This window comes from Triplophysa rosa, linkage group LG22, assembly GCF_024868665.1.
Source record: "Triplophysa rosa linkage group LG22, Trosa_1v2, whole genome shotgun sequence".
NCBI classification, from domain to species: domain Eukaryota; kingdom Metazoa; phylum Chordata; class Actinopteri; order Cypriniformes; family Nemacheilidae; genus Triplophysa; species Triplophysa rosa.
Window position 1 is genome coordinate 15,000,948 of NC_079911.1, and position 26,408 is coordinate 15,027,355.

General features: G+C 40.5%; 1 protein-coding gene across 11 annotated transcripts in view; it reads left to right on the forward strand.

Moving 5' to 3' along the window:
• The first annotated feature begins 187 nt into the window (after window positions 1–187).
• Window positions 188–26,408, forward strand: part of ryr1a (ryanodine receptor 1a (skeletal)) — a 44,054-nt gene continuing 17,833 nt past the window's right edge. For 3 of the 11 annotated variants that reach the window (XM_057320371.1, XM_057320374.1, XM_057320377.1), the window contains exons 1-73: window positions 188–331; window positions 4,225–4,344; window positions 4,459–4,560; window positions 4,700–4,720; window positions 5,472–5,546; window positions 5,647–5,725; window positions 5,830–5,942; window positions 6,197–6,296; window positions 6,430–6,526; window positions 6,615–6,689; window positions 6,775–6,931; window positions 7,018–7,182; window positions 7,264–7,385; window positions 7,592–7,781; window positions 7,872–8,007; window positions 8,124–8,219; window positions 8,961–9,079; window positions 9,171–9,304; window positions 9,394–9,635; window positions 9,747–9,939; window positions 10,703–10,919; window positions 10,993–11,097; window positions 11,191–11,294; window positions 11,371–11,454; window positions 11,542–11,701; window positions 11,882–12,029; window positions 12,141–12,346; window positions 12,423–12,597; window positions 12,685–12,893; window positions 13,808–14,166; window positions 14,303–14,429; window positions 14,575–14,735; window positions 14,868–15,030; window positions 15,205–15,291; window positions 15,390–15,616; window positions 15,778–16,222; window positions 16,332–16,910; window positions 17,207–17,407; window positions 17,506–17,617; window positions 17,797–17,937; window positions 18,023–18,296; window positions 18,431–18,545; window positions 18,666–18,798; window positions 18,912–19,006; window positions 19,077–19,212; window positions 19,494–19,680; window positions 19,790–19,901; window positions 19,985–20,105; window positions 20,183–20,352; window positions 20,476–20,696; window positions 20,805–20,895; window positions 20,979–21,119; window positions 21,223–21,386; window positions 21,479–21,557; window positions 21,663–21,752; window positions 21,842–21,982; window positions 22,077–22,154; window positions 22,246–22,321; window positions 22,508–22,631; window positions 22,707–22,822; window positions 22,914–22,981; window positions 23,087–23,208; window positions 23,412–23,461; window positions 23,670–23,730; window positions 23,838–23,964; window positions 24,055–24,166; window positions 24,286–24,367; window positions 24,451–24,581; window positions 24,660–24,980; window positions 25,065–25,305; window positions 25,381–25,468; window positions 25,580–25,672; window positions 26,307–26,321. In XM_057320371.1, coding sequence (XP_057176354.1) covers window positions 284–331; window positions 4,225–4,344; window positions 4,459–4,560; window positions 4,700–4,720; window positions 5,472–5,546; window positions 5,647–5,725; window positions 5,830–5,942; window positions 6,197–6,296; window positions 6,430–6,526; window positions 6,615–6,689; window positions 6,775–6,931; window positions 7,018–7,182; window positions 7,264–7,385; window positions 7,592–7,781; window positions 7,872–8,007; window positions 8,124–8,219; window positions 8,961–9,079; window positions 9,171–9,304; window positions 9,394–9,635; window positions 9,747–9,939; window positions 10,703–10,919; window positions 10,993–11,097; window positions 11,191–11,294; window positions 11,371–11,454; window positions 11,542–11,701; window positions 11,882–12,029; window positions 12,141–12,346; window positions 12,423–12,597; window positions 12,685–12,893; window positions 13,808–14,166; window positions 14,303–14,429; window positions 14,575–14,735; window positions 14,868–15,030; window positions 15,205–15,291; window positions 15,390–15,616; window positions 15,778–16,222; window positions 16,332–16,910; window positions 17,207–17,407; window positions 17,506–17,617; window positions 17,797–17,937; window positions 18,023–18,296; window positions 18,431–18,545; window positions 18,666–18,798; window positions 18,912–19,006; window positions 19,077–19,212; window positions 19,494–19,680; window positions 19,790–19,901; window positions 19,985–20,105; window positions 20,183–20,352; window positions 20,476–20,696; window positions 20,805–20,895; window positions 20,979–21,119; window positions 21,223–21,386; window positions 21,479–21,557; window positions 21,663–21,752; window positions 21,842–21,982; window positions 22,077–22,154; window positions 22,246–22,321; window positions 22,508–22,631; window positions 22,707–22,822; window positions 22,914–22,981; window positions 23,087–23,208; window positions 23,412–23,461; window positions 23,670–23,730; window positions 23,838–23,964; window positions 24,055–24,166; window positions 24,286–24,367; window positions 24,451–24,581; window positions 24,660–24,980; window positions 25,065–25,305; window positions 25,381–25,468; window positions 25,580–25,672; window positions 26,307–26,321 — 10,569 coding nt within the window. In that variant the 5' untranslated portion in view covers window positions 188–283. The remainder of the gene's footprint in view (window positions 332–4,224; window positions 4,345–4,458; window positions 4,561–4,699; window positions 4,721–5,471; window positions 5,547–5,646; window positions 5,726–5,829; window positions 5,943–6,196; window positions 6,297–6,429; window positions 6,527–6,614; window positions 6,690–6,774; window positions 6,932–7,017; window positions 7,183–7,263; window positions 7,386–7,591; window positions 7,782–7,871; window positions 8,008–8,123; window positions 8,220–8,960; window positions 9,080–9,170; window positions 9,305–9,393; window positions 9,636–9,746; window positions 9,940–10,702; window positions 10,920–10,992; window positions 11,098–11,190; window positions 11,295–11,370; window positions 11,455–11,541; window positions 11,702–11,881; window positions 12,030–12,140; window positions 12,347–12,422; window positions 12,598–12,684; window positions 12,894–13,807; window positions 14,167–14,302; window positions 14,430–14,574; window positions 14,736–14,867; window positions 15,031–15,204; window positions 15,292–15,389; window positions 15,617–15,777; window positions 16,223–16,331; window positions 16,911–17,206; window positions 17,408–17,505; window positions 17,618–17,796; window positions 17,938–18,022; window positions 18,297–18,430; window positions 18,546–18,665; window positions 18,799–18,911; window positions 19,007–19,076; window positions 19,213–19,493; window positions 19,681–19,789; window positions 19,902–19,984; window positions 20,106–20,182; window positions 20,353–20,475; window positions 20,697–20,804; window positions 20,896–20,978; window positions 21,120–21,222; window positions 21,387–21,478; window positions 21,558–21,662; window positions 21,753–21,841; window positions 21,983–22,076; window positions 22,155–22,245; window positions 22,322–22,507; window positions 22,632–22,706; window positions 22,823–22,913; window positions 22,982–23,086; window positions 23,209–23,411; window positions 23,462–23,669; window positions 23,731–23,837; window positions 23,965–24,054; window positions 24,167–24,285; window positions 24,368–24,450; window positions 24,582–24,659; window positions 24,981–25,064; window positions 25,306–25,380; window positions 25,469–25,579; window positions 25,673–26,306; window positions 26,322–26,408) is intronic. The other 8 variants (XM_057320373.1, XM_057320376.1, XM_057320381.1 and 5 more) reach the window with 3 other exon arrangements.

Consider the following 26,408-nt stretch of genomic DNA (forward strand, 5'->3'; position numbering starts at 1 on the left):
TCTATAAAACTTTCTAATCAGGATCTTCAGATTTTATGTGCAGTTAATGGGAACTGATAATGCTTCTTTTATGAGACTGGTGCTCCTCCCCTTTGATGTAGAGTTGTGACAAGATACCAGAGAAAGTGTCAGCGGCTGTTAAATCTCTCTGAACCCCCATTGGCAGGACTTGTGACTCTCAGCACACTCACGGGACACAGAGAGGGAGGCTGGGATCTGTCCCAGCAGGAGTGAAGGGACCGTTTCACAGTTCTGCTGCTTGTACCTGTAGATCTCCAGTACCATGGCAGAAGGTGGAGAGGGAGAGGAGGAAATTCAGTTCTTACGAACGGTGAGTTGAAACATTCTGCTGCTTTCTGGTACCTTTCTGGACTGCTAAAATTAAACATACAACAGTTGACGACTGCAGTCTTTGAAAGCATAGAGATGTCATGGAAATATTTCTTCAGCTAGAAATGGATTTTCGTGAGTCCTTATTAAATGCATTTTAAAGACGATGTGATTGATAATAACTGAAAGTCATGAAAATTCCTATATATTAGTAGATTGTGTACATAATTAGATAAACAACATCAATGTTAAACTAAAAATGTAAGCACATTTTGACAGCACACTTGAATACACTTTAATGAAAGCGTGGAGTGGAATGACATGGGCAGGTGTGTGGATTTGCTTGCATTGTTGTCTATTTATACATTGTGAAGTGCAGAGGTTGAAATTGTCACTGTTTGAAACTGGATGTTACACTTGCTCTTATACAGAAGCATGACAGCAACATACTGCCAAGACTAAGATATAAAACCAAAACTACAGACTATATATAGATGCAGAGATGTGTAAATGAAAGACTACACAGTCACACTATAGTAATGGCTAATGAGATTTACAGTTACTGCAGTAATGTAGAGTCCATTGTCATGCTTTAAGGAGAGAAAAGGTCATCCTTGACCAAGGCTGACTGTGGTCATGCTGAGGTTGTGTCAGCTTTAGGTTGATCTTTGGGTCATTGTTTGAACGGAGAGATGAAAAAGAGTGTTGTTTTGTTGACATAAAATCATAAATAATCATATATATAAAACTAAATAAAAAAACAGCTAGCCCCTCCATTTTCTTTTCTAGAATTCCACTTTTCACATAGAGATCTGTGCTATCATCACATGGAAGTGAGTGAGAAGTATAAGTGCATAACAGTGTTTACACTTTTGTCTGACCGCTCGCTTTTTGCGACCAAAAATGTTAGATCAATTAAAGTATTTTTAATTCACAGAAAATATACATATATATGTATATGCATTACGGAGGACAACCAAACACACAAACATCGATCGAGGCTTTGCTGTCGTTGTTTTTTATTGTAAGCTATGAGTCTATATACAGAGATGGGATTAGCAGCTTCTAGCCTGGTCTTAAATCAACACCTGTTTATTTCTATTTAAACGTTCTGTTATAGGTCCTGGTACTTTTTTGCTGGCCTCCAAGGCTTTTCAGTTCAACTTTGTGTGCATGTACTAAAACACGTATCATCACAATTCACAAATGCTGATGTTTCACAGAGACGAATTGCCAAACCGTTGACACATTTCATGTTCCTGTATTTCAGGATTTCACAGTGTTTATAAGGTTGTGCATGGTCCATTCAAAAAACTACTTAAAACCCATCTGTTCTGTGAATACTTCACAGACAAATGAGTTAAAAAAACTAACCCTCTCTCTTTCTCTCAAAAGGTATTACTTATCACTTATTGCTACACTTATAAAAGCGTCTTGTAAATGACTAAATGTAAATGTATTTGTAGTCAAATCTTATTATAATTCTAAAAGAATCTGACTGCACTTGATGTGTATGCACACCTAAAACAGAATTAGAATTGTGATATAAGAGTCACATTTTGTGCCACAATCAGTGTTGGGTGTAACTAGTTAGTAAGTAATTAGTTACTGTAATTTAATTACATTTCCCTTGAAAAAGTAAAGTAAGGGATTACTCGATTTTTTTCTGTAATTTAATTACAGTTACTTCTGATGTAATTAAACTAAATACTTTGTGTAAAATATATGTGTGCAATAGTGGAACTGACATCAAAATTCAAAGTCCATGCTTCAATGTATAATTCTCACATTTGTAATACTTTGATCAGTTAATAATACCACTTTATGTAGTTTTATATTATTTATTTGAATGAATTAAGAGTCGTTTCATGTCTATCCTTGAATCACTTAACAAATCAAGGTTGATAGAAAGTAATTAGTAATAAGTAATTAAATACTTTTTGGAGAGAGTAATTTGTACAGTAATCTAATTACACTATTGAATATGTAATTAGTAACTAGTAATTAATTACTTTTCAGAGTAACTTACCCAACACTGGCCACAATATATGTGTTTTATGGAGAACATCAAAGCAGCTTTGGTGCCTTACCTATTCATTAGCATTAGTCAATACAGTAAATAATTCATGATGCAGATCATATGGTAAGATTGTATACACACTATGAATGCAGACTTGTCTTTTTTGGCAAATGGGATCCCTATTCTTTAATTCTTCAAACTGTTTGCTTGACTATTGAAGCAGGAAGTTAGTCCATAGACATAATGATTTTATTATTATTTCCAATCAATGATCAAATGATTTTACAATTTAGATTTTTTTGTTCATTAATAAGTCCACAAAATTATGAATTAATTTATTTCATCCACAGCATTCCTTGGATGATATAAGTGGACTAGCCACAGGGGACTCTTTATATATCATTGGCCCCGTGATTCCGCCATGTAGGACCAGAAGTCAGGCAGCTGTCTCCTTACAGTTTTGTGTCACTGATCTGCAACCGTCGCAAACAGACAATCATTCTGGAATGGCTCTGTGGTACCAGTCTGAGCACTCTTGGCTGTGTGACGTGCTTCTGTATTCTGAGGGGAGTTGAAATGTGTGTATGGCAGGTGTTACAGCCTGAAATAGAGGAACATAGAATGAGATTGTGGCCTCGAGTAGGAGCTGATGTAAAATAATTTAGACCTTCTATGCTTTTGCCACTGTAATAGGATCAAAATCTGTATTTGACTCTTTCTTATGTAGAAAACAAGATCATTTGAGAAATATCTCTGTGGTTTTGTGTCCATATAAAAAAGTGGGCCAGTGTTGTTTGGTTACCAACATTCTTCAAAATATCTTCTTTTGTGTTGTGTGAAAGAAAAAAGTTACACAAAGATTTTAAATGGCATGAGGATGAATAAATGATGAAAGAAGTTTCATTTTAGAGTAAACTATCCCTTTAAATAGGCTGTACTTGTCTAGTTTTTATATACTGTCGTATTTAATGAAAGCATTGTAAGACCAAATAAATATAAAAAAGAATATAAAACGTGAAATTTTTTACTTCCATCCTACTTTTCAAGAACAGGTCAATGGCCCATCCACTGAATTGGTGCTTGGGAAGTTAAAAAAATGACTGATCTCATAACAGTTGTATATTGTCATAATGTCATAGAGAGAATAGAGACACAGCAGGTCTCGGGTTACTAACAGCATGTGTCTATGTAGACAGGCTTTTCCACAGCCCTTTAAATATCTCAGCGGAGCGCACACTTGCATTCATACTAATACACCATCCCACAGCCTGTCAAGGACATGACTTGCTCCGGTTTGTGTGTCATAGCACGCTCGCAATGTGACATCTGCATGAAATCATGGCAGTGTTGTGTAAACATTCAATATTTAACGCATACACTAATAGAACTAATGAAATTGTAATTCTGCTAAAATTCACTTCTTAAGCGAGTATAGTTACACAGGGTGGAGTCGTGCACAAAATTGGTGTTGGAATGAACCTCTTGTATAAGCACCGGTGATGCTGATTTCTGTATAAACTGAGTTTTTATGTGTTTTGCAGTTATAGAGCTTGTAGGTATCTGATGCATAAATCTTCAGAGACAGTTTTAGTTTCATCAAAGCCTCTTCACATGTGGTTTGGCTGTAACCTGACACACATTCACGATTAGAGACTTGCTGCCTCGATCAAGGTCATGTAGCAGCAGCGTGAGCCGTACACTTGCTGTAACAAAACAACAAGTGTTAATATTTGTGCAGACAGCTAATTATATTTGTTGTACACATTTGCTTTAGATTTAAAAAAAAAATGCTTCATGCAATTTAATACCAGAGAGAAAATATCAGATTGACGCAGCGTTTGCTTCTTTAACATTTGACATTTTTGTCTATATAGGATGATCAGGTTGTTCTTCAGTGTACAGCCACCATCCTGAAAGAACAGATTAAACTCTGTCTGTCCTGTGAGGGTTTTGGGAATCGCTTGTGTTTTCTGGAAACTACCTCTAATGCCCAGGTAGAGTGTACTGCTTAATGTGCCACTTTCAACAGAGTTTATTAAATGCAACTGATTGCTTCAGGACTCAAAGAGTCCCAGTTTAGCCTGTAAACACTTGTTTTATCATTCCAGAATGTTCCACCTGATCTGGCCATATGCGTGTTTATTCTGGAGCAGTCTTTATCTGTTCGGGCCCTTCAGGAAATGCTGGCTAACACGACTGAGCTTAATGAGGTACGGATGCATTTAACAGTAGAACCCAATCGCTGTTACAGTATATATTAGATCGCTTCATTTCAAATGTGACTTTTGTGTCCAGGATCAAAATTGTAATTATTGAATTCCCTCATTTTGTCTCTTTTGAATGCTGTAGGCAGTGGATTTGGATAAATGGGTATGTTTCTCTTTGGCATGCTTTTCACTTTCCAGTTACTTTTAACTCTAATTTTTTGCAAATTTCTCACTCTTGTGCTACTTTGGTGATTGTAGACAGGGTGAATGTTGAATCTCCAATTACTGTTGCAGAGAACAGACTTAAAACCACATAAGAAACCTTATTTATACTGTATACATTTTAGTTGTGCACTCCTAAAATTGTTTTCCAGCCTGATGTCACAAGAGATCCTGGTTACACTGTACCTATTCGTTATTCATTCATTCATATGATAGTTTTTGGCAACTTTATTTTCATTAGTTGTGTTTCTTAGTTTTGGTGCTGGAATATAGCTGACAATTCACTATTTCACTGTCATCTAATTCAGTGGTTCTCAAACTGGGGGCCCCAAGATGGATCCAGGGAGACCACAGATTTTGTGGCATTTTATGAAATATAGAAATTTATCATAGATTTTATGCAATCAAACATCAGAAAAATGACACCACCAACCAAAATAATTGAGGTACCAGCATTGTATAACGGAATGTTTTTGGTTTAATTAAAATTCTAAGTTTAAGATTATACGTCTTTGTATGGGGGACCGCAAAGCGAGGCACTTAACACAAAGGGGGCCTTACAACGAAAAAGTTTGAACCACTGATCTAATTCATGTAATTTTCTCTCTAATATCTTTGGTTATGTGATGATGTTTGGCATTAAGAAATATACCCTGAATTGTATTTCTAAAGTAACGTCTCGATTCTCGTAGTCATCACAAGGTGGAGGTCACCGGACGTTGTTGTACGGCCACGCAATCCTGCTCAGACACACACACTCAAGCATGGTGAGTCACATCTCAATACACTCCATTCTGAAACACACTTGCATGACTAATTGTTGTAACACGTACCAATATTGTTTGGTCGTCTCATCACACGGTGCAGTATCTCAGCTGTTTGACGACATCAAGGTCGCTCACAGACAAGCTGGCCTTTGATGTAGGCCTCCAAGAAGACTCGACAGGTGCCTAAATTCTAGATAGAACAGAATTATTGATGGAAGAATTGATAAATTGTTCAGCTTTTTCAAATAGGAAATCTGAGTAAAATTCTTGAATGTCTCTCCAGGTGAAGCATGCTGGTGGACTATTCACCCAGCATCCAAGCAGAGGTCAGAAGGTGAGAAGGTCAGGGTGGGTGATGACCTCATTCTGGTCAGTGTGTCTTCTGAGAGATATCTGGTAAGATCTGTTTCTGCATGATTGATGTGCTGTAGTTGTTAATATCGTCACGACTGAAGGATGTTATTTGGCACAATGAAAAGTAGAAGTGAAAGCAGAGTGCCTGTGACCCCTTTTGTTCTGACTAAATTCACAATAAAGCACAGCCTGAAGTGTCTTACTGCTTTTGTAAAACCACATAAGTCCTTCTGAGTTTTGAACTGAATTTGGTGACCGCCTATAGTTTTAGCCTGAAACTTTGTTCTCATCCACAGCACCTTTCTTACGCCAGTGGAGACCTCATGGTTGACGCCTCCTTCATGCAAACTCTTTGGAACATGAACCCGGTGTGTTCCGGATGTGAGCTGGCAGAGGGTAAGCTTGTCTCTGGCGGACTCATCAATGGCTATAAAACGAATGTGATAGTTTAAGTGCATTCCATTTTTATCAGTTCTTCTATTCACTACATCTTTCTAATACATTTTTATGTGATGTTTTATGTATTTAGGGTTTCTGACTGGCGGGCACGTTTTACGTCTTTTCCACGGCCACATGGATGAGTGTTTAACGATTCCTGCCGCTGACCAGGGAGACGACCAGAGACGGTGGGAAGGATACTCATACGATATAGTTATCATATACAAAACAACATTAACGAACCATTTCTTGTTCATTTATTTGCATCATTTTTAGAAATGCGCACTATGAAGGCGGTGCAGTATGCAGCCACGCTAGGTCTCTCTGGAGATTAGAGCCTCTTCGGATTGGGTTAGTACTGTGTGTTTACACATTAAAGATGTTTTTTGTCCTGGTTTCCTGTGGTTTTATATTCATTCTGTCTTATTTTGAACAGATGGAGCTGTAGCCACATGAAGTGGGGTCAGTCCTTCAGAGTCCGTCACATCACCACCGGCAGGTATCTGTGTCTGGATGAGGAGAAAGGGCTCTTGATTGTGGACCCGGAAAAAGCCAATACGAAGAACTCTGCCTTCTGTTTCCGTTTATCAAAGGTCCATATCAATTTAACTTACAGAAGTGCTTAACCAATACAAATGACAGTGACATTAAACCTAACCGTTCCTTTGTCTCTGAGCAGGAGAAGACTGAGGTGGCTCAGAAGCGTGATGTTGAGGGTATGGGGATTCCAGAGATAAAGTATGGCGAGTCTATGTGTTTCGTTCAGCACGTCTCCACCAGTCTGTGGCTCACGTATGCCTCAGTAGATGCCAAGTCTGCTCGCCTGGGGCCATTAAAGAGGAAGGTACGAGTTACTTCATGCAAAATCACTCTAATCAGACCTTGATTCTCAGTTCAAGCCAATGTTTGTTATCTTGTTTCTTAGGCTATACTGCATCAGGAAGGTCATATGGACGATGCGCTGACCGTGGCACGTTCACAGACAGCAGAGTCTCAGGCTGCAAGAATGATCTACAGCACGGCTGGACTCTTTACACAGTTCATCAAGTATAGTGAAACTGTACATTTGGTCTGAAGTTGATGTTAAATTGTCAGATTTAGAGATTATGTGCTGTGTGTTAATAAATAAGTCAAAGGAAACTAGTAATAAAGAATAAGTAGGCGTGTCTAAAATATTGACTGGTATTGTAAAGTATGTGAATGGTAAATATCAGGGTTTTGTTAATTTAATGGTATCAATGTGTCTCTTACAGAGGTCTGGACTCACTAAGCGGGAAGAATAAAACTCCGGGTCAATCCGTGTCTCTGCCTCTGGACTCTGTGGTCCTGTCTTTGCAGGATCTCATCTTTTATTTCCGTCCTCCAGAGGAGGAGCTTGAACATGAGGAGAAGCAAACCAAACTGCGCTCATTAAGGAACCGTCAGAATTTATTCCAGGAGGAGGTCAGTCACACATATACAAATGAATACTTTCCTACAAAAGCACATCCAATGCATGACATGTTTACCTAGATCATCTGCTTCTCTGCATAGGGCATGATCTCACTTGTGCTGGACTGTGTTGATCGGTTGAACGTCTACAACACAGCAGCACACTTCTCTGAGTTTGCTGGGGAAGAGGCAGGCGATTCCTGGAGAGAGATAGTCAACTTATTTTATGAGCTGCTGGGTATGAGCACATTCAATCTTAATATCTTAAAAAATTGACTATTTTACATGAGCATGATGTTTTTATATTTTAAAATTTACGTACCTTTCCTGTTTAACATCTTTATTTTTTTATAGCATCTCTGATCAGAGGAAACAGGGCAAACTGTGCTTTGTTCTGTGATAATTTGGATTGGTTGGTCAGCAAACTGGACCGTTTAGAGGCGTCCTCAGGTAAGAAGTTCTGTAAGACTTCAGACAGGTGCCTCTAGGGCTTATTTAAGACACCACAAAGATTTTTATATATTATTAAATAGAATTCCAGTGAAACTTTAGTATGGAAACCTAAACAATAAATCTTTTCTTGATTTCGTTCACATGGATAAAGTTAAAGATCCACTGAAGTGCTTTAAAATGTGCAGCTTTGTTGGATGCGTTGACATATGGGTCATATTGTGTGGCTCCTCCTCCTTTTTAAATAGCCAATAGCCTTTAGTTTACCTCACAACTTCAAGAAGTTGAGAAGCTGAACTACAGAATGATGTCATAAAAACATTGATCCAACTGTTCGTTTGTAATGCTTATTTCTTCTACATGCAAACAACTTTTTTTATATATATTTTAAGACTAAAAGACGAATGGGGATTATTTTAACATTCCAGTGAGAACATCCAAAACAATGGCCAAATTAATTTGTGTTAACTGTCTAACAGAATCGTGAAAGTAGCATTTGTTCTGAATACATCATGAGTATTATACAGATTTTCTGTGAGACATACAAGATTTTTTATTCTGTATAATTTTGAAATGTATTAGTGCATATTTTACATTTCCATCACATGTATTTATTTGGAAGTTGCTTTTATCCAAAGTGACTCGATGTTAATATTATAACAGAAATGTTTTTTTTTTCTGGAGAATCAAACCGATCACTGAACACAGAGTAAGTTGCTGTTAAATTTTTTTTATTTTCAGGTATTCTGGAGGTGCTGTATTGCATTCTCATTGAAAGTCCTGAGGTGCTTAACATCATCCAAGAAAACCACATCAAATCCATCATCGCACTTTTGGACAAACATGGACGTAATCACAAGGTTGTTCTCGCATCATTTTGTAACCCACATTAAATTAGTTTGTATATTCGATCATATCTGACCATACGTGCTCCTGCAATCTGCCTTCTAGGTTCTGGATGTGCTGTGCTCTTTGTGTGTGTGTAATGGTGTGGCCGTGAGGTCTAATCAGAATCTGATCACTGAGAATCTGCTTCCTGGTCGGGATCTCCTCTTGCAGACCAACATTATCAATTATGTCACCAGGTGATACAAAAAAGATAATAAATTAAATATTGATTTAACACTGAGATTAGAGAGACAGTTTGACATTTTTGTCTTTTACCATGTTCCAGTATGAGACCCAATATTTTTCTGGGAACATGTGAAGGTTCAACGCAGTATAAGAAGTGGTACTACGAGCTAATAGTAGACCACGTGGATTCGTTCCTGACACCGCAGGCATGTCATCTTCGTGTGGGCTGGGCTTTGACAGAGGGCTACAGCCCTTATCCTGGAGGTGGAGAAGGATGGGGAGGCAACGGTGTGGGCGATGATCTTTACTCGTATGGTTTTGATGGGCTAAACCTGTGGACAGGTGAAGATTGTTTACAGAGAAATAAATGTGTTCAAACCCATCACTGACCAATAGCCAATCAGATTATTTGTGCGGTTCTGTTTGGAGTTCACATCCCTGATTTCTCTTTAGGTCGTGTTCCACGTCAGGTGACCTCACCCAGTCAGCACATCCTCGCACCTGAGGACGTGGTGAGCTGCTGTTTGGATCTGAGCGTGCCCAGTATCTCCTTCCGCATCAATGGACATCCAGTTCAAGGCATGTTTGAGAAATTCAATCTGGATGGTCTCTTCTTCCCTGTGGTCAGCTTCTCAGCTGGCATTAAGTAAGAGCAAATTCAGAAATGCTTCAATTGCCTTTGTTGTGAAATCGCATAACGTTCACATTCATGGATCTTTTTTAGTCAGACTTACTGTACATTGTATTCTAAGTATACAATTGAGTCAGTTATATGACTTGTGTGTTCCCTTGAAATCAAACCTATGACTCTTGTTATTGCTAGCGCCATGATCTTCCATACGTTCTGCTTTGATTTAAAGAGTACATAACTAGGGACTTTTAAGGTCCTACTTTGGTTTATGGAGTGTCCAACAACAAGTTTATGTACAGTACATAGAAGGTGTAAAAACACTGTTATTTCGTAATAATAGGCAGTTATTCTTACCTTACTTCTTGACTGACTCTCAAATGATTCGTTCCGCGATTCATCTGTCTAATCCCCTCCTTTCCGTTGGCCTAATCTGATATGATTGGTCAGATGGTCTAGTCTGCTGTGATTGGTCTACCGCGAATGAGGCTCAGGAGCTACAGTGTTTGGGGGAGAAGAGTGAAGTTTTCGCGGGCAGTCCAGGCAAAACGTAGGCGGGGACTATATGTAGTGACGTAAATCCGCGGCGGTTCGCGAATCGGACTAGGTACGACTCGTTTGCGTGATTCAGAGTCGACTCCCTTTTTTCCAAGCCAATAACTTTGTTATTCATTCACCTTCGGATTTACAACTTGGCAGACTGCTTACTTTCAAATACGGCAACATTACACACTGCATGAAATGTCATTTTCATGAGCTCATGTTATGTACTCTTTAACAGAGTTCGCTATCTTCTCGGTGGACGACAAGGAGACTTCAAATTCCTTCCTCCTCCAGGTTACGCTCCGTGCTATGAAGCAGTTCTCCCCAAAGACAGACTGCGGATCGAGCCCATTAAAGAATACAAGCATGACTTTGACGGCATCCGGAACCTTCTGGGGCCAACCCAGTCTCTCTCACACACTGCCTTCACTCCCTATCCTGTCGACACCGTGCAGGTGAGATTTTCATCATCTTTCTTTCGAATGACAGCGTGAATTTAAATCTAAATGATCTTAATCTTTTCCTCAGATTGTTCTCCCACCTCACCTAGAGCGTATTAGAGAGAAACTGGCTGAGAATAGCCACGAGCTGTGGGCCGTCACTCGTATCGAGCAGGGCTGGACATATGGACCAGTGAGTCTTTTTCTAAATGTGTTGGCACCATATTGGTCCTTCTTTTCCTTCTTCCTTTCTCTGTACCGTCAATAACTGTTTCCACTATTTTAGTTTCGTGATGACAATAAGAAGCTTCATCCATGTCTAGTGGACTTCCAGAGTCTCCCGGAACCAGAGAAGAACTACAACCTGGCCATGTCCGGAGAGACATTGAAGTGAGGAGGAAACACTGTTTTTTTTTACTGCCGTATGTGTGAGGTTGTGGTTTATTAACATTTAATTGTCATGTAGGACCCTTCTGGCTTTGGGATGTCATGTAGGCATGGGTGATGAGAAAGCCGAGGAGAACCTGAAGAAGATCAAACTACCCAAGACGTCAGTACTCCCAGACTGTAGAGAGCAAACTAAGTCAAAATATAAATAACAAAATATCTAATCCTGGTTTCTTGTTCAATATATAAGGTATATGCAGAGCAATGGATATAAACCTGCACCTTTGGACCTCAACCATGTGAAACTGACACCAAATCAGAACACTCTAGTGGAAAGACTGGCTGAGAACGGACACAACGTCTGGGCTCGTGATCGGGTTCGCCAAGGCTGGACTTACAGTATCATTCAGGTCGGCTTGCTTTGTTTTTGATTCTAGCGGTACCACTGAATGTAACATTAAATGACCAGAGCAACTGCAAAAATTCATCTTTTCCCAATGCTCCCGTCCAGAGAATTTTGAAAAAAAAAACCCTGCTAATTGGGTTAACAGTGTTTAAAGCTGTTGTTTTGTGATTTTACTTACTTTTAGGACATTGTGAACAAGCGTAACCCCCGTCTCGTACCATACAATCTTCTGGATGAGAAGACGAAAAAGACCAATCGTGACACAGTTTGCGCTGCTGTACGGACTCTCATAGGCTATGGCTACAATATTGAACCACCTGACCAGGAGAGCAGTGAGTCCATCTACGTTACTTTTGATAATTCCTCGAATGATCACCAAAAAAGCGCAAAGCTATTTGTTTGAGAAGAAGGACGGTTAAAGAATCCCATTTCGTGTATTCCAGGTGGTCATGGTCCTGGCAGCGGTCGGAGCGATAAGATCCGTGTGTTCAGAGCGGAGAAATCCTACGCTGTTACCCAGGGGAAATGGTACTTTGAGTTTGAAGCGGTGACGGTGGGCGAGATGAGAGTTGGGTGGGCGAGACCCAGCGTTCAAGCAGACAGAGAGCTAGGATCTGATGACCTGGCCTACGTCTTCAATGGATGCAGGGTACTGAAAACCCCAACAATGGTCTTTGAGTATTCATAAGTTCCGGGTGGAGTGTAACCAAGATTAATCTCCGTAGGCTCAACGGTGGCACATCGGGAAAGAGCCGTTTGGCCGACAGTGGCAGCCTGGAGATGTGGTGGGCTGCATGATAGACCTGACAGAGCAGAACATCATGTTTACTCTAAATGGAGAAATGCTCATCAGTGATTCTGGGTCTGAGATGGCCTTCAAAGACATTGAGATTGGAGAGGGTATGAGTCAGGAATAGACTTCTTAAATATACAGATGTTTCTCAAATGTGAATCATTGTGATTACTTTTTTCTATTTTTCTGTCCAGGCTTCATCCCTGTGTGCAGTCTTGGACTATCTCAGGTGGGTCGTATCAACCTTGGGCAGAATGTGAGCAGTCTGCGTTACTTCACAATCTGCGGCCTGCAGGAAGGGTTTGAACCGTTCGCCATCAACATGAAGAGAGATATCACCATGTGGTTCAGCAAAAGCCTGCCCCAGTTTGTACCTGTGCCTACAGACCATACACATCTTGAGGTACAAATAATTAACAAAATGTTTCAGTCTGAATAACCCATTATGATCTGATTCAGATTGATGATCAAAACATGCGCTGCGTTCGAAATCACATACTGTGACATTTTGTACTGAATGAGTACCTACCTATCGACCATTAAAACAGTACATTCTATATAGTATGAATACATTTCATGTTTTATGGTCATGTGACCCATGTCCTCTTTGACCTATGACGTATTAACAACAACCTGTACATAGGCGCTGATAAAAACATAATTTAGTCACAAGAAATGAATTAATTGGCACTTACAGTACATTAAAAAAGGACATCTGCCTTAATGTTTTCCACTATTTTTATTTTATTTACTTTTAAAATTTGACCGTTGCTCAGCTCCCGTGGCATCATGGGATAGAGAAGTGTTATTCGTGACTCAAACTTATTTTCGCCTACTATATGGTATATGGAAGTAGGTCATTTTGGACTGTATTTGAAGTGTATGAAGTATTTGTTGCTTTTGGATTCATAGATGCTGTAGCGCCCCCTACTGTATAACAGTGAAAACAGGGAATGAAAATAACAGAAAACTCTGTTAATGGCAGGAAGAGTTAATACTTCGAAAATGCTTCTGTGTGCATTCAAAACCCTGATAACCTACAATACTACTTTTGTATACTACAGATCATACTGTGTAAAAAAAACTGTATCCCAGAATGCACTTGACTTCATCTTGAGTGTGGTAAATTAACAAATAGTAACATCAGCTTCCTGTTTATTAAACATTTTCAAAAAATGCTAAATAACCATTTTTACTTCCAACGTGATCATTTGGGCACTACTATTTGAAATGAACACGCAGGTCCTGTAATCGTTACATGACCTGGTCTTATATGATGCTCTACACAAAATTCCCCTTCTGTGCTTTCCCCAATAGGTGTCCCGTGTGGATGGAACAGTAGATAGCGCCCCCTGTCTAAAACTCACCCACAGGACGTACGGATCCCAGAACGCCAACACAGATCTCATGTTCTTTAGACTCAGCATGCCTATAGAATTCCATGAGACCTTCAAGGTCCCGGTGGGGGCCTCACCTCTGACCCGCACCCTAACTATCCCAGAGGATGAAACTCTTGAGGTGGACCCTGAATCAGAGTTTGAGCTTCTGAAGAAGTCAGCCACTCGCAAAGAGCAAGATGAGAAAGAGAAAGAGCCATCTGTCCCGAAAGAGCTTCCTGGGAATAAGGAGGGAGAGAATGAGAAGGACACCACCACAGAGAAGAGCAAAAAGAAAGGGTGAGGAGGATTGCAGAGAGAATTTTTTTCTTGTTTTACACGGTAAATCTTATGATATATTATGTTTAGGTCATTATTTAAACCTAAAATCAAATGAAATCTAAAACTGAGATGACAAATTATCTGTGATTTCTAGGTTCTTTTCCAAAGCTAAGAAGGCAGCATTAGCCCAGCCTCCCGTGGTTCCAACAGTTCCCCGACTGATAGAGGACGTTGTCCCAGATGACCGAGACGATGCTGAAATCATCGCAAACACAACAACTGTATGAATAAACTTTAATATCCATTCCCATGTTTAAAAATTCCAAAACTTCCATATGTAAACACTTAAGTGCAGAACATGTCATCTACAAAATCTTCAAATGTAAATTTGTCATCTAATGAAATTTCTTTCTTCATTCCCTGCAGTATTATTATTCAGTCCGGATATTTGCAGGCCAGGAGCCCAGTGGAGTGTGGGTAGGCTGGGTTACTCCTGACTACCACCTGTATGATCTACACTTTGATCTTGGCAAAGTCCGAAATGTAACTGTAACCGTTGGGGATGACAAAGGCAATATTCATGATAGGTAATAAACTGTGGCTACTAAGAGTTAAATAAACTGAAATATATTATAACAATTATAACATTTTATATGGTGATATTCCAAATAGAGCACTTTTTAAATGTCTTCATTTGGGATCTCTCTTGTTTTCCACAGTGTTAAACGCAGTAACTGCTACATGGTGTGGGGAGGAGAGTTTGGCAGCTCGCAGCAAACTCGCATCAGTCAGGAGGACTTTGTGATTGGTTGCTTGGTGGACCTGGACACAGGACTCATGACTTTCACAGCCAATGGGAAGGAGATCAACACTTTCTACCAGGTGAGATAAAGCACACTGAGGTGCGTTTTCTGCATTTTGTAAAAGTTTGTATGAGTGCAATATGAGTCATCGATATTTACTATAGGCCCTATACACAAATGTGAAAGGTAATTGAGACCATATAACATTTTTATGCTCATAGCGTGACTTGACACACATTTGTTTTTGTTTAAGGTGGAACCCAACACTAAGCTGTTTCCTGCTGTGTTTTGTTTGCCATCCAGCCAGAACTTGTTACAAGTAGAACTGGGCAAATTAAAGGTCACTATAAAGGAACATACACTGTAGTTTATTGCTTCTTTTTTCCTTTCATTCTTGTTATTTCTACTCTAATTCTGCTCTTTGCTCACTTTATCCAGAACATTATGCCCATCTCTGCAGCCATGTTCCGCAGTGACCATAAGAACCCAGTTCCTCAATGTCCTCCCAGGTTAGATGTCCAGGTGCTGACTCCAGTCATATGGAGCCGGATGCCGAATCACTTTTTGGCCCCTGAAACAGGCCGTGTGAGTGAGAGGCAGGGCTGGAAGGTTCAGTGTTCTGAACCTCTCATTATGATGGCACTGCATATACCTGAGGAGAACAGGTATTACATTAATATGCATGTCATGATCCATTTCTTAAATAAAAGCATACACGTTACACTAAAGAGCAAATAGTTCATATTTTAATATATTTGCCCTAAAATCCAGCGTAAAGCATGGATTAAACTCAATTTTTAACAAGTCATTTCATTTTTCTTCCCAGATGCCTTGATATCTTGGAACTTTCAGAGCGCATTGACCTGATGACGTTCCATTACCACACACTGAAGTTGTATGGCTCAGTCTGCGCTCTGGGCAACAACCGTGTTGCTCACGCCCTCTGCAGTCACGTTGACGAATTGCAGCTCTTCTATGCTATTGAGAACACCTACCTGCCCGGTCCCATCCGCAGCGGCTACTACGACCTGCTCATCTCCATGCATCTCGAGTCCGCCAAACGCAACCGTCTCATGACCAATAAGGAGTTTATCGTGCCCATGACGGATGAGACAAGGAGCATCACCCTATACTCGGACGCTGAGAAGGCTCATGCGCTACCAGGTGTCGGACTTACCACCTGCCTGCGGCCCAAGCTACACTTTGCCCCCACAGGGTTTGTGGGCACCAATGCAGACCTCTACACTCTCAGCCCCTTCTATCCTCTCCAGGTAAATGAAGACCTACCCACTTTTCTTTAAAAAATGTTTTTTTGTGTGTTAATTTGCTTATTCTGTTCGTTCTGTTTTCCTACTTTGCTTTGTCATTCCCAAACACAAGATACTCAAGGACCACGCCCTCAGCATGCTTACAGAAGCAGTGCAGGACGGAGGACAGGCCATGCGTGATCCCGTAGGGGGCAGCGTCGAGTTCCACTTCGTGCCAATCCTGAAGCTCATCAGCACCCTGCTCATAATGGGCGTGTTTGACGACAGCGACGTAAAACACATCCTGAAGCTCATCGAGCCGTCTGTGTTCACCGACGGTGAAAGTCCAGCTGAAGACCCGGAGGCAACCAAATATGGAGACGCAGAGAAACAGCTGGCCTGCAAAGAAGAAGGGACGGAGGTCAAAGAGGTAGAGGAACAAGAGGGCGACAACAGGGGAGAGCTGATGGATGAAGGTGTGGGAGAGGAAGAAGAGGATGAGGAATTTGAGCCTGATGAGGAAGATGAATATGAAGAGGAGGCGGGAAGAGGAAAGGAAGATGAACATGCTGCGGAAAAAATGGACCAGGAGAAAGTGGCCGATACAGAGGGGGAAAAGGAGGCTGGTGTAGCAGAAGCAGAGGTGAAGGAAGAGGAAGATGTGGGAGAAGGACTTCTGCACATGAAGCTTCCTGAATCTGTTAAACTTCAGGTGAAATGAATCTAATTAAGGACAGTTATAGAGTTGTCATCATGTCATTCAAAACATGTATGTGACTCTTTCCTCTGTGGAAGACAAAAGAAGATACAAAGTATTTTGAGAAATGTTTCAGTGGTTTTGTGTCCATACAATTGAAGCCAATGGGGACCATTGTGGTTTGATTACCAAAATTCTTAAAAATATCTTTTGTGTTCTGCAGAATAAAGTCAAATAAGTTTGGAATGACATGAGGGTGAGTAAATGATCTACTACTGTTTGATAACCTGAAAGTGTCCCTTATTCCTTAGATGTGTACCTTACTGCAGTATTTCTGTGACTGTGAGCTGCGTCACCGAGTGGAAGCCATTATCGCTTTCTCAGACAAATTTGTCAACCAGGTGCAAACCAATCAGAGGCAGCGTTATAATGAGCTCATGCAGGCCTTCACAATGAGTGCTGCCGAAACTGCCCGCAAGACCCGTGAGTTTCGCTCGCCGCCACAGGAACAGGTGCTGCACGTTTGTAGAGAAAATTCAGACATTGCTAACTTGGTGAAGTTGACGTTTCATACTCAGTTCTTTTTGGGTTTTCATGTGTGGTCATGTAGGTAAACATGCTAATGAACTTCAAGAACTGCCCGGAGGTAGAAGATTGTCCCGTTCCAGAGGAAGTCCGAAATGATTTGCTGACGTTCCACCATGACCTGTTAGCTCACTGCGGTCAGTCTAAGCACACAGACAACAGTCTTTGTTATCTGTAAACAACTTTACCCAATGATTTCTTCTAACTTCTGTCACATTCCCTTTGGTGTTCAGCCCAAGATTTTTTCAAAAGTCACTGTTTACGCCAATACGAAAATCTGAGGAGTTACAGTGTTTCTTTCACATTTCTGCGACAGGTGTACATATTGAAGAAGAAGAAGCGGAAGAGCAGGTGGACACTTCTCTCCGTGGACGTCTTTTAAGACTGGTGATAAAAGTAAAGAACTTACGAAAGAAGCCAGAGGCCGAGCCTGAACCTGAAGAAGACATGAAACCCAGTAAAAGAACCACCTTTAATTATTATAAATTAGACATTCGTTTTTTTGTTAGAACGGCTGTGTGCCCAATCTTGCTGTGTCACAGGTACTCTACAGGAGTTGATCTCTCACACTATGATCCACTGGGCTCAGGAGTCTTTCATTCAGAACCCTGAGCTTGTGCGGCTGATGTTCAGTTTGTTACACCGGCAGTATGACGCCCTGGGTGAGCTGATCCGAGCGCTGCCCAAAGCCTACATCATCAATGCTGTGTCCGTGCAGGACACCATGGAATTGCTGGAATGTCTGGGACAAATACGATCCCTGTTAATCGTTCAGATGGGACCGGAAGAAGAGAGACTGATGATTCAAAGTATCGGGTAAGCGCACAAATGCAACCTTAGCAGAATGGCAGGAGCACCTATAATATTTAATTATGTAAAAACTTTGCTTACTATAATAATAACTGTCAGATCACCAGAGAAACTCTGCAACCACTCTGTTTCTTTTTTAGAAACATCATGAGCAACAGAGTGTTTTACCAGCACCCAAACCTCATGAGAGCTTTGGGAATGCACGAGACCGTCATGGAGGTTATGGTGAACGTCCTTGGAGGTGGAGATTCCAAGGTCCATCTTTAAAACAATTCTATCCATTTGTCACAGATGTTTGACTTGTTTTAACTTAAATGTTACCTTCAAGCAATGAAGACGTGTTTACCAACTGAATGCGCGTTTGACTCTTTGCAGGAGATCCGGTTCCCTCGTGTGGTGACCAACTGCTGTCGTTTCTTGTGTTATTTCTGTCGTATCAGCAGGCAGAATCAGCGCTCCATGTTTGATCATCTGGGATATCTTCTGCAGAACAGCGGCATTGGGCTTGGTGAAATATTCTTTCTCTTATTGTTCTTGTGCCATCATGATTAGGCTAATCTAAAACTATATATGTATCATTTAATCTAATCTTGTATCCATTAACTACATTCACTCTTTCAGGAATGCGTGGCTCCACTCCTCTCGATGTTGCTGCTGCATCTTGTATCGATAACAATGAGCTTGCGCTGGCTCTCCAAGAACAAGACCTTGAGATGGTGAGAGATTCTTAAGGGAAAAACTTTGACTTCTGCAGATTTTTTTCTCATTCCTCTTCTGTTTGTGTAGGTGGTGAAGTACCTGGCAGGTTGTGGTCTGCAGAGCTGCCCCATGCTCTTATCAAAAGGATACCCAGATATAGGGTGGAACCCTTGTGGAGGAGAGAAGTACCTGGATTTCCTCCGATTTGCTGTATTCGTTAATGGTTTGTTTACTTTGCTTATTTCTTACTGTATAGGAATGAAAGTTAATTAAGACAATGTATACCATAGATATGAACACTTGAACAACAACTGAAATGTTGACTGTTCCAAGATGGTGGATGCAGAAGTGGTCGAATGTGGCATCTATATATACATATCTATGATGTATATACCTGGTATATTTGTTAATGCAATTACAAGGCATATTTAATGAAAGATTAAAATATGTTTCTTTATAGTTTCGTAGACTGAGAAAGATTATGTCTAATGTTCATTTTTTCAGGAGAGAGCGTGGAGGAGAATGCGAACGTGGTGGTTCGGCTGTTAATCAGGAGGCCTGAATGTTTTGGACCCGCCTTGAGAGGAGAGGGGGGGAACGGCCTTCTCGCTGCCATTGAAGAGGCCATTAAGATCTCAGAGGATCCAGCAAGAGATGGACCCACTGTTAAGAAAGACAGACGCTTCCCAATGTACACGCAAAGAATCACTGTTTTTCCTTACCATGTGCTGTAACTATAACAGTTGGTATATCTCGATGTAGAGAAAGTTGATGAATGTTTCTTCCCGGTGTTGTGTCAGGTTTGGAGGAGAGGAGCAACACGAGGAGAACAGAGTGCACCTTGGAAACGCCATTATGTCCTTCTACTCTGCTCTTATTGATCTGTTGGGTCGCTGTGCTCCTGAGATGCACGTAAGTGTATTTTTATGTAATTGTGTGAGTGTACAGAATATGATTTGATTTGGCTGCTGAACATCGTCCTGTCTGTTTTGTAGTTGATCCAGGCTGGTAAAGGTGAAGCTTTGAGAATCAGGGCTATTCTTAGGTCTCTTGTGCCCATTGAGGATCTGGTTGGTGTGATCAGCTTGTCAGTCCAAATACCTGCTTTTGGAAAAGGTGACGATCGGATGAGAATTTTTCAGTGAATGTGTGTAAAGAGTCATTTCTGATGTCTTCTATCACTTATCTTTCAGATAACAGCATCATTGAGCCTAAGATGTCTGCAAGTTTCGTGCCTGATCATAAGGCACCCATGGTTCTGTTCCTGGACAGAGTCTACGGAATTGACAACCAAGACTTCCTGTTGCACGTATTGGAAGTGGGCTTCCTGCCAGACATGAGAGCAGCAGCTTCTTTGGACACTGTAAGATCCCTACTGCACTAATACTGTGCCTATGTTGTCTGAGGTCTTATTGACATAAAAAAATCGTAACTAACTATTGACTGTTGATCAGATGTCCTATTACTCTCTCGTTCTTTCTCTAAGGCTGCCTTCAGCACTACGGAGATGGCACTGGCTCTAAACCGTTACTTGTGTTCCGCTGTGCTTCCTCTGATCACCAAATGCGCTCCTTTGTTCGCTGGCACGGAACACCGCGCCATCATGATCGACTCCATGCTCCACACCATCTACAGGCTTTCACGGGGCCGCTCGCTTACCAAAGCTCAGAGAGATGTTATTGAGGAATGCCTCATGTCTTTATGCAGGTATTACATTGTACACTTATAGCACTGATTGTTTTCTTGATTTCACTGATGATTTAAGGTGATGAGAGATCAGATGAGCTTTTGTAATATTAAATGTTTGCGGTGCAGGTACCTGCGTCCTTCCATGCTTCAGCACCTCCTTAGGCGACTGGTGTTTGATGTGCCGATTTTGAACGAGTATGCCAAAATGCCTCTTAAGGTATGAAACAATTCCATTGCTTGACAGTGCAATGCCTTTTAAAGGATTGCTGTAGATGTTCTAATTCATGGGATTGTTTTTAGCTGCTTACTAATCATTACGAGCGCTGTTGGAAGTACTATTGCTTGCCCAACGGCTGGGCTAACTTTGGTGTATCATCGGAGGAGGAGCTTCATCTCACCCGTAAACTCTTTTGGGGGATTTTTGAATCCCTGGCTCACAAGGTAAGATCTCAAGAGCATGTTTAGCATACTCTCTAAACATGAAGTATGCTAAACGACTGAATATTTTTGAATAACTGCTTCTCTGATTCGTGTCTGCCAACAGAAATTTGATGCAGAGCTGTTTAAAATCGCCATGCCCTGCATATGCGCCATTGCTGGAGCAATTCCTCCAGATTATGTGGATGCCAGCTACTCATCCAAAACAGAGAAGAAAGCTTCTGTTGATGCTGAGGGCAACTTTGACCCTAAACCAGTGGAAACTACAAAGTACAGAGTTTTGTCTGTTTAATTATGTTGTTTACTAGCAAATGGACTGAAAGGCTGTAGTGCTTTAACTGTTATTATGTTGTCTTTTGCAGCACCATCATACCTGAGAAATTAGACGGTTTTATGAACAGATATGCAGAATACACTCATGACAAATGGGCTTTTGAAAAGGTATGGTTTCAACTTGATTGTCTGATTTTCTCTAATATTGTTTTTCTCTTAGTTTTCAGAAACTTTATGAAAGATTTTCATTATTATTATCTAACAATTCTCCAGATCCAAAATAACTGGACATTCGGCGAGGTGCTGGATGAAAATGCCAAGACTCATCCCATGCTCAGACCTTACAAAACATTCTCTGAAAAGGTGACAAAAGTCATATATTATGACATTTCCCTCTCAACAGATAAGCAAGTACATAACTTCAAATACTAACTCATTGATTTTTGCATTAGGATAAAGAAATCTACCGCTGGCCCATTAAAGAGTCAGTCAAAGCTATGATTGCTTGGGAGTGGACACTAGACAAAGCCAGAGATGGAGATGATGATAAAACAGAGAAGAAGACAGCTCGCAAGATATCACAGACTGCACAGGTAAGCACGTATGTGGAGAACTAATTGAAACATGGAGATTTCCATGTATCAGTTATGAAGTTGTGCTCACAGATGCCACACCTGTCCCTTGTAGGCGACCTATGACCCCAGTCATGGCTACAGCCCTCAGCCCATTGACATTTCAGGCATGACACTGTCTAGAGAGCTTCAGGTATGTCCACAAAATCATCTAGCTTATAGTATATGAACTATTGATATTGTCATGGCAGAATAACAGAAATAATACAATCTGCCCTTTCCAGTCCATGGCAGAGCAGCTTGCAGAGAACTATCACAACACCTGGGGACGCAAGAAAAAAATGGAGCTACAAGCAAAAGGTTTGCTGATGAATTTATTTATCTTTCACACCTCTTGAAAAAATCTTGATCAGTTGCCCTTTAATACCAATTTACCTATGGACACAAGCACAGTTTGTTGAATGTAGGTGGTACAAAGTTGTTCTACGCATCTTAGCCCCTCATTTTACTTTTGTCAATAACATTGTTTCTCGTGTTTGTAATTAGGAGGCGGAACACACCCTTTGCTTGTGCCCTATGATACGCTGACAGCTAAGGAAAAGGCGCGAGACAGAGAGAAAGCATATGAACTGCTCAAGTTTCTGCAGCTAAATGGATATTCTGTGACCAGGTAAACGACTCGATAGCCATCAGTTGAAATCAATAGTAAGGAAAAACATTTTATGAAAAATGTCTGTTTGTTTAGGGGGCTGAAGGATATGGAGAGCGATATTTCATCTATTGAGAAGCGTTTTGCGTATGGCTTTCTACAGAAGCTGCTCAAGTGGATGGACATTGCCCAGGAATTCATAGCACATCTTGGTAGAATTCCTCTTCATCCACACATACTGCTAGGAGAAGAGTAGTTTATCCCCTTAAACGACTGAAATTCTTCTGGTGTTTGTTTATACAGAGGCAGTTGTGAGCAGCGGCCGTGTGGAAAAGTCGCCACATGAGCAAGAGATCAAGTTCTTTGCCAAGGTTAGACTCGAGAAGAAATCCTTTCCCACTGGAATTGTTCTAAATCTGTTCAAACCTTTGATATGATAATGACTGATAATAATGCCTGACATGTTCCCCCCTCAGATTCTTCTGCCTTTGATAAATCAGTATTTTAAAAATCACTGCCTCTACTTCCTCTCCACACCAGCCAAAATCCTAGGCAGTGGCGGACATGCCTCCAACAAAGAAAAAGAGATGATTGCAAGGTAAATGTGTCCATAAAAATAGTTCCCCAGTCAATAGTCCACTTTGTTATGCTACAGTATTTGACCATAGTTTTTCATTAGTTGCCATTTTTGTTTTCTTTCTGCCTTTGTTTCCTTCTTTCATTTAATTTACACTTCCTTACTTCTCTCATTTCCTTTCATTGGTTTCTTTTTATTTGGCATCTCTGATGATGATGATGCAGTATCTTTTGTAAGATGTCTGCCCTGGTGAGACACAGAGTGTTTCTCTTTGGTAAGATATCTGCACTTTCTCTGTTGGTCTTCTTTTCATTGTTTCCTCACTGCTTCTGTTACTTTAAATATTTTGGTTTTTGGTTTTCATGGTTTTCTCTATCTATGATACATGCTGTATCTCAGAGTAAGAGTATCACGGAAAAGATGTGAAACATTTATATAAAAGCTAAAGAAGTAATCCTGTACCTCCTGGCCATGATACGCAGGTACGGATGCTCCCGCTATCGTCAACTGTCTCCATATTCTTGCACGGTCACTTGATGCCAGGTTTGTAATTCGGACAAATTATTAATTACTGAATAGTTTACTCTTTTAGAGCAAACAATAGACAAGAACTGCGGTCATTTTGCGTCTGATTATCTTACATTGATCAGAACTGTGATGAAATCCGGACCCGAGATTGTTAAGGCAGGGCTGCGATCTTTCTTCGAGAGCGCTGCTGATGACATTGAAAAGATGGTGGAAAACCTCAAACTTGGGAAAGTGTCCAAAGGCAATCAGGTATGAATACAGCAACATTTATGGTGTGGCATGAAATATCAGGTATTTCACAGTTCACTGCATTCATTTCATTTTTCTCGGGTGTCTCAGCCAGTGAAAGGTGTGTCCCAGAATATCAACTACACCACGACAGCTTTGCTACCTGTCCTCACGTCACTGTTCGACCACATCGCTCAGCATCAGTTTGGAGACGATGTTATCCGTAAGGACCTTTAATAGAACCTTTCTGAACTGTCCCATCATCCACTGCACATTTTTGTTTACTTTGTACAGTTTGTATACTTGAATTAACGTCTGTCTCTTTATCTGTTGTTTGGTCAGTGGATGATTTGCAGATGTCCTGCTACAGAATCATGTGTAGTATTTATTCTCTTGGTACTGTAAAGACTCCACATGCAGAGAGGTTTGTTTGAGTGTGTTGAAGTATACAGTATTGTTAGATTTTGTGCCATTTTTTATATTTTTTCATTTATTTATTTACATCAGACAAAGACCAGCTCTAGGAGAATGCCTCGCACATCTCGCCAAAGCCATGCCTGTAGCCTTCCTGGAGCCCCATCTTAATGAATACAATGCATTTACAGTGTACACTACCAAGACGCAAAGAGAAAGAGCAAGTAAGTCATATACATGCATACGATATACAATTGTGTGAACTTTTTACTCTAATTGACTTTACCTTCTTTTATCCACAGTCCTGGGCCTTCCCAACCACGTCAAAGAATTGTGTTTGGACATTCCTGAGCTAGACATCCTCATGAAAGAGATCGGAGATCTGGCTGAATCGGGAGCTCGCTATACAGAAATGCCACATGTGATCGAGATCACTCTACCCATGTTGTGTAACTATCTTCCTCGTTGGTGGGAAAGAGGACTGGAGAACTTTCCAGAAATGGAGGGTAAGCTGTGTACAGATGTCACCTCGGATCATCTCAACCAGCTCCTGGGAAGCATCATGAAAATAGTGGTCAACAACCTGGGAATTGACGAAGCCTCCTGGATGAAAAGACTCGCTGGTATGAGAATTTGTTTTCTCACTCAGTAGTGCTTGTATTTTGTACTGATTATCTTATATTATATATGTCTTTGACTTGAACCAGTGTTCTCCCAACCCATTGTGAGCCGAGCCAAACCCGAGATGCTGAAATCCCATTTTATCCCCACTATGGAGAAACTGAAGAAGCGGACGTCTAAAGTGGTAGTGGAGGAGGAGCACCTGCGCATGGAGGGGAAGTCTGAGGGAGACGAGGAGGAAGGGACTATTCGAGATGAATTTGCGGTCCTCTGCAGAGACCTGTACGCTCTCTACCCTCTTCTCATCCGATATGTGGATAACAACAGGTATGCTGTGGTTCCTGCTGGGATATTTTGAATTCTTGCTGAATTTGCTTTGAATTTTTTGGTGTGTGCTTTTAGAGCAAGGTGGCTGACCTGCCCGGACCCTGATGCTGAAGAGCTGTTCCGTATGGTGGGAGAGGTCTTCATCTTCTGGTCCAAATCTCATGTATGATATATTATATTCACATGTAAATTGTAGATGGTTAAACATTATACATAGTATATAGTATATAGCGAGCATGTACATTAAATAATTACAGATTTGCACTTTATGTAGAACTTCAAGCGAGAGGAGCAAAACTTTGTGGTGATGAATGAAATAAACAACATGTCCTTTCTCACTGCTGACAGCAAGAGCAAGATGAGTAAGGTGAGCTTCATATTAGATCATTGATGAATTTCAATATTTGATTATCAGGTGATCAGAATTTTTTTTAGCAATTTGATATGTGATTTTATACCATTTTATTACAACATATAGTTTTATTTATTATCAATGTTTATGATGATTATTTTTCAATAAATATTATAAATATAGAAGGTTTTGAGTTTATTATTTTAATATATAATAGTTATATATTGTATTTTTTATTGTATTTAATTAATAATATTTACCATGTATTCATATTTTTAGATCTGCATTTTACAATATTTTTTCCAAAACTGATGTTTGTATTTATAGTACTGTTAATTTATCCGTCTCTAATTTTCCTTAAATTTTCTTTTATCTGCATGTTTTTGTCAATCCCTTTATTTAATTTCCCTCAGAACAAAAACTTAAAATTGTTAATAAACCAACAGCCAATGGTTGATAAGTTTGGCATCAAGCCCTGCAAACAAAGGTAAAGTGGTTTGTTTCCACTCCCTCAACGGGACAGTCCTTTTTGCTACGTGAAACATCTGAGCAGTGTATTTCGGATGAGTTTAGATGACAGTGTTAATGGTGTTTTCTCTCTGACTGTCCCCTGCCTTCTTTTTTCATCTGGATGCTGGTGGGTTTCTAGACCGGGGACTCTGAGGTTAGCTTCTCTTTCTGCACGACTGCTGTGCTACCGCATGGCACCTCACATCTGGGGGGGACATTTCATCAACTCCCCCGACACAAT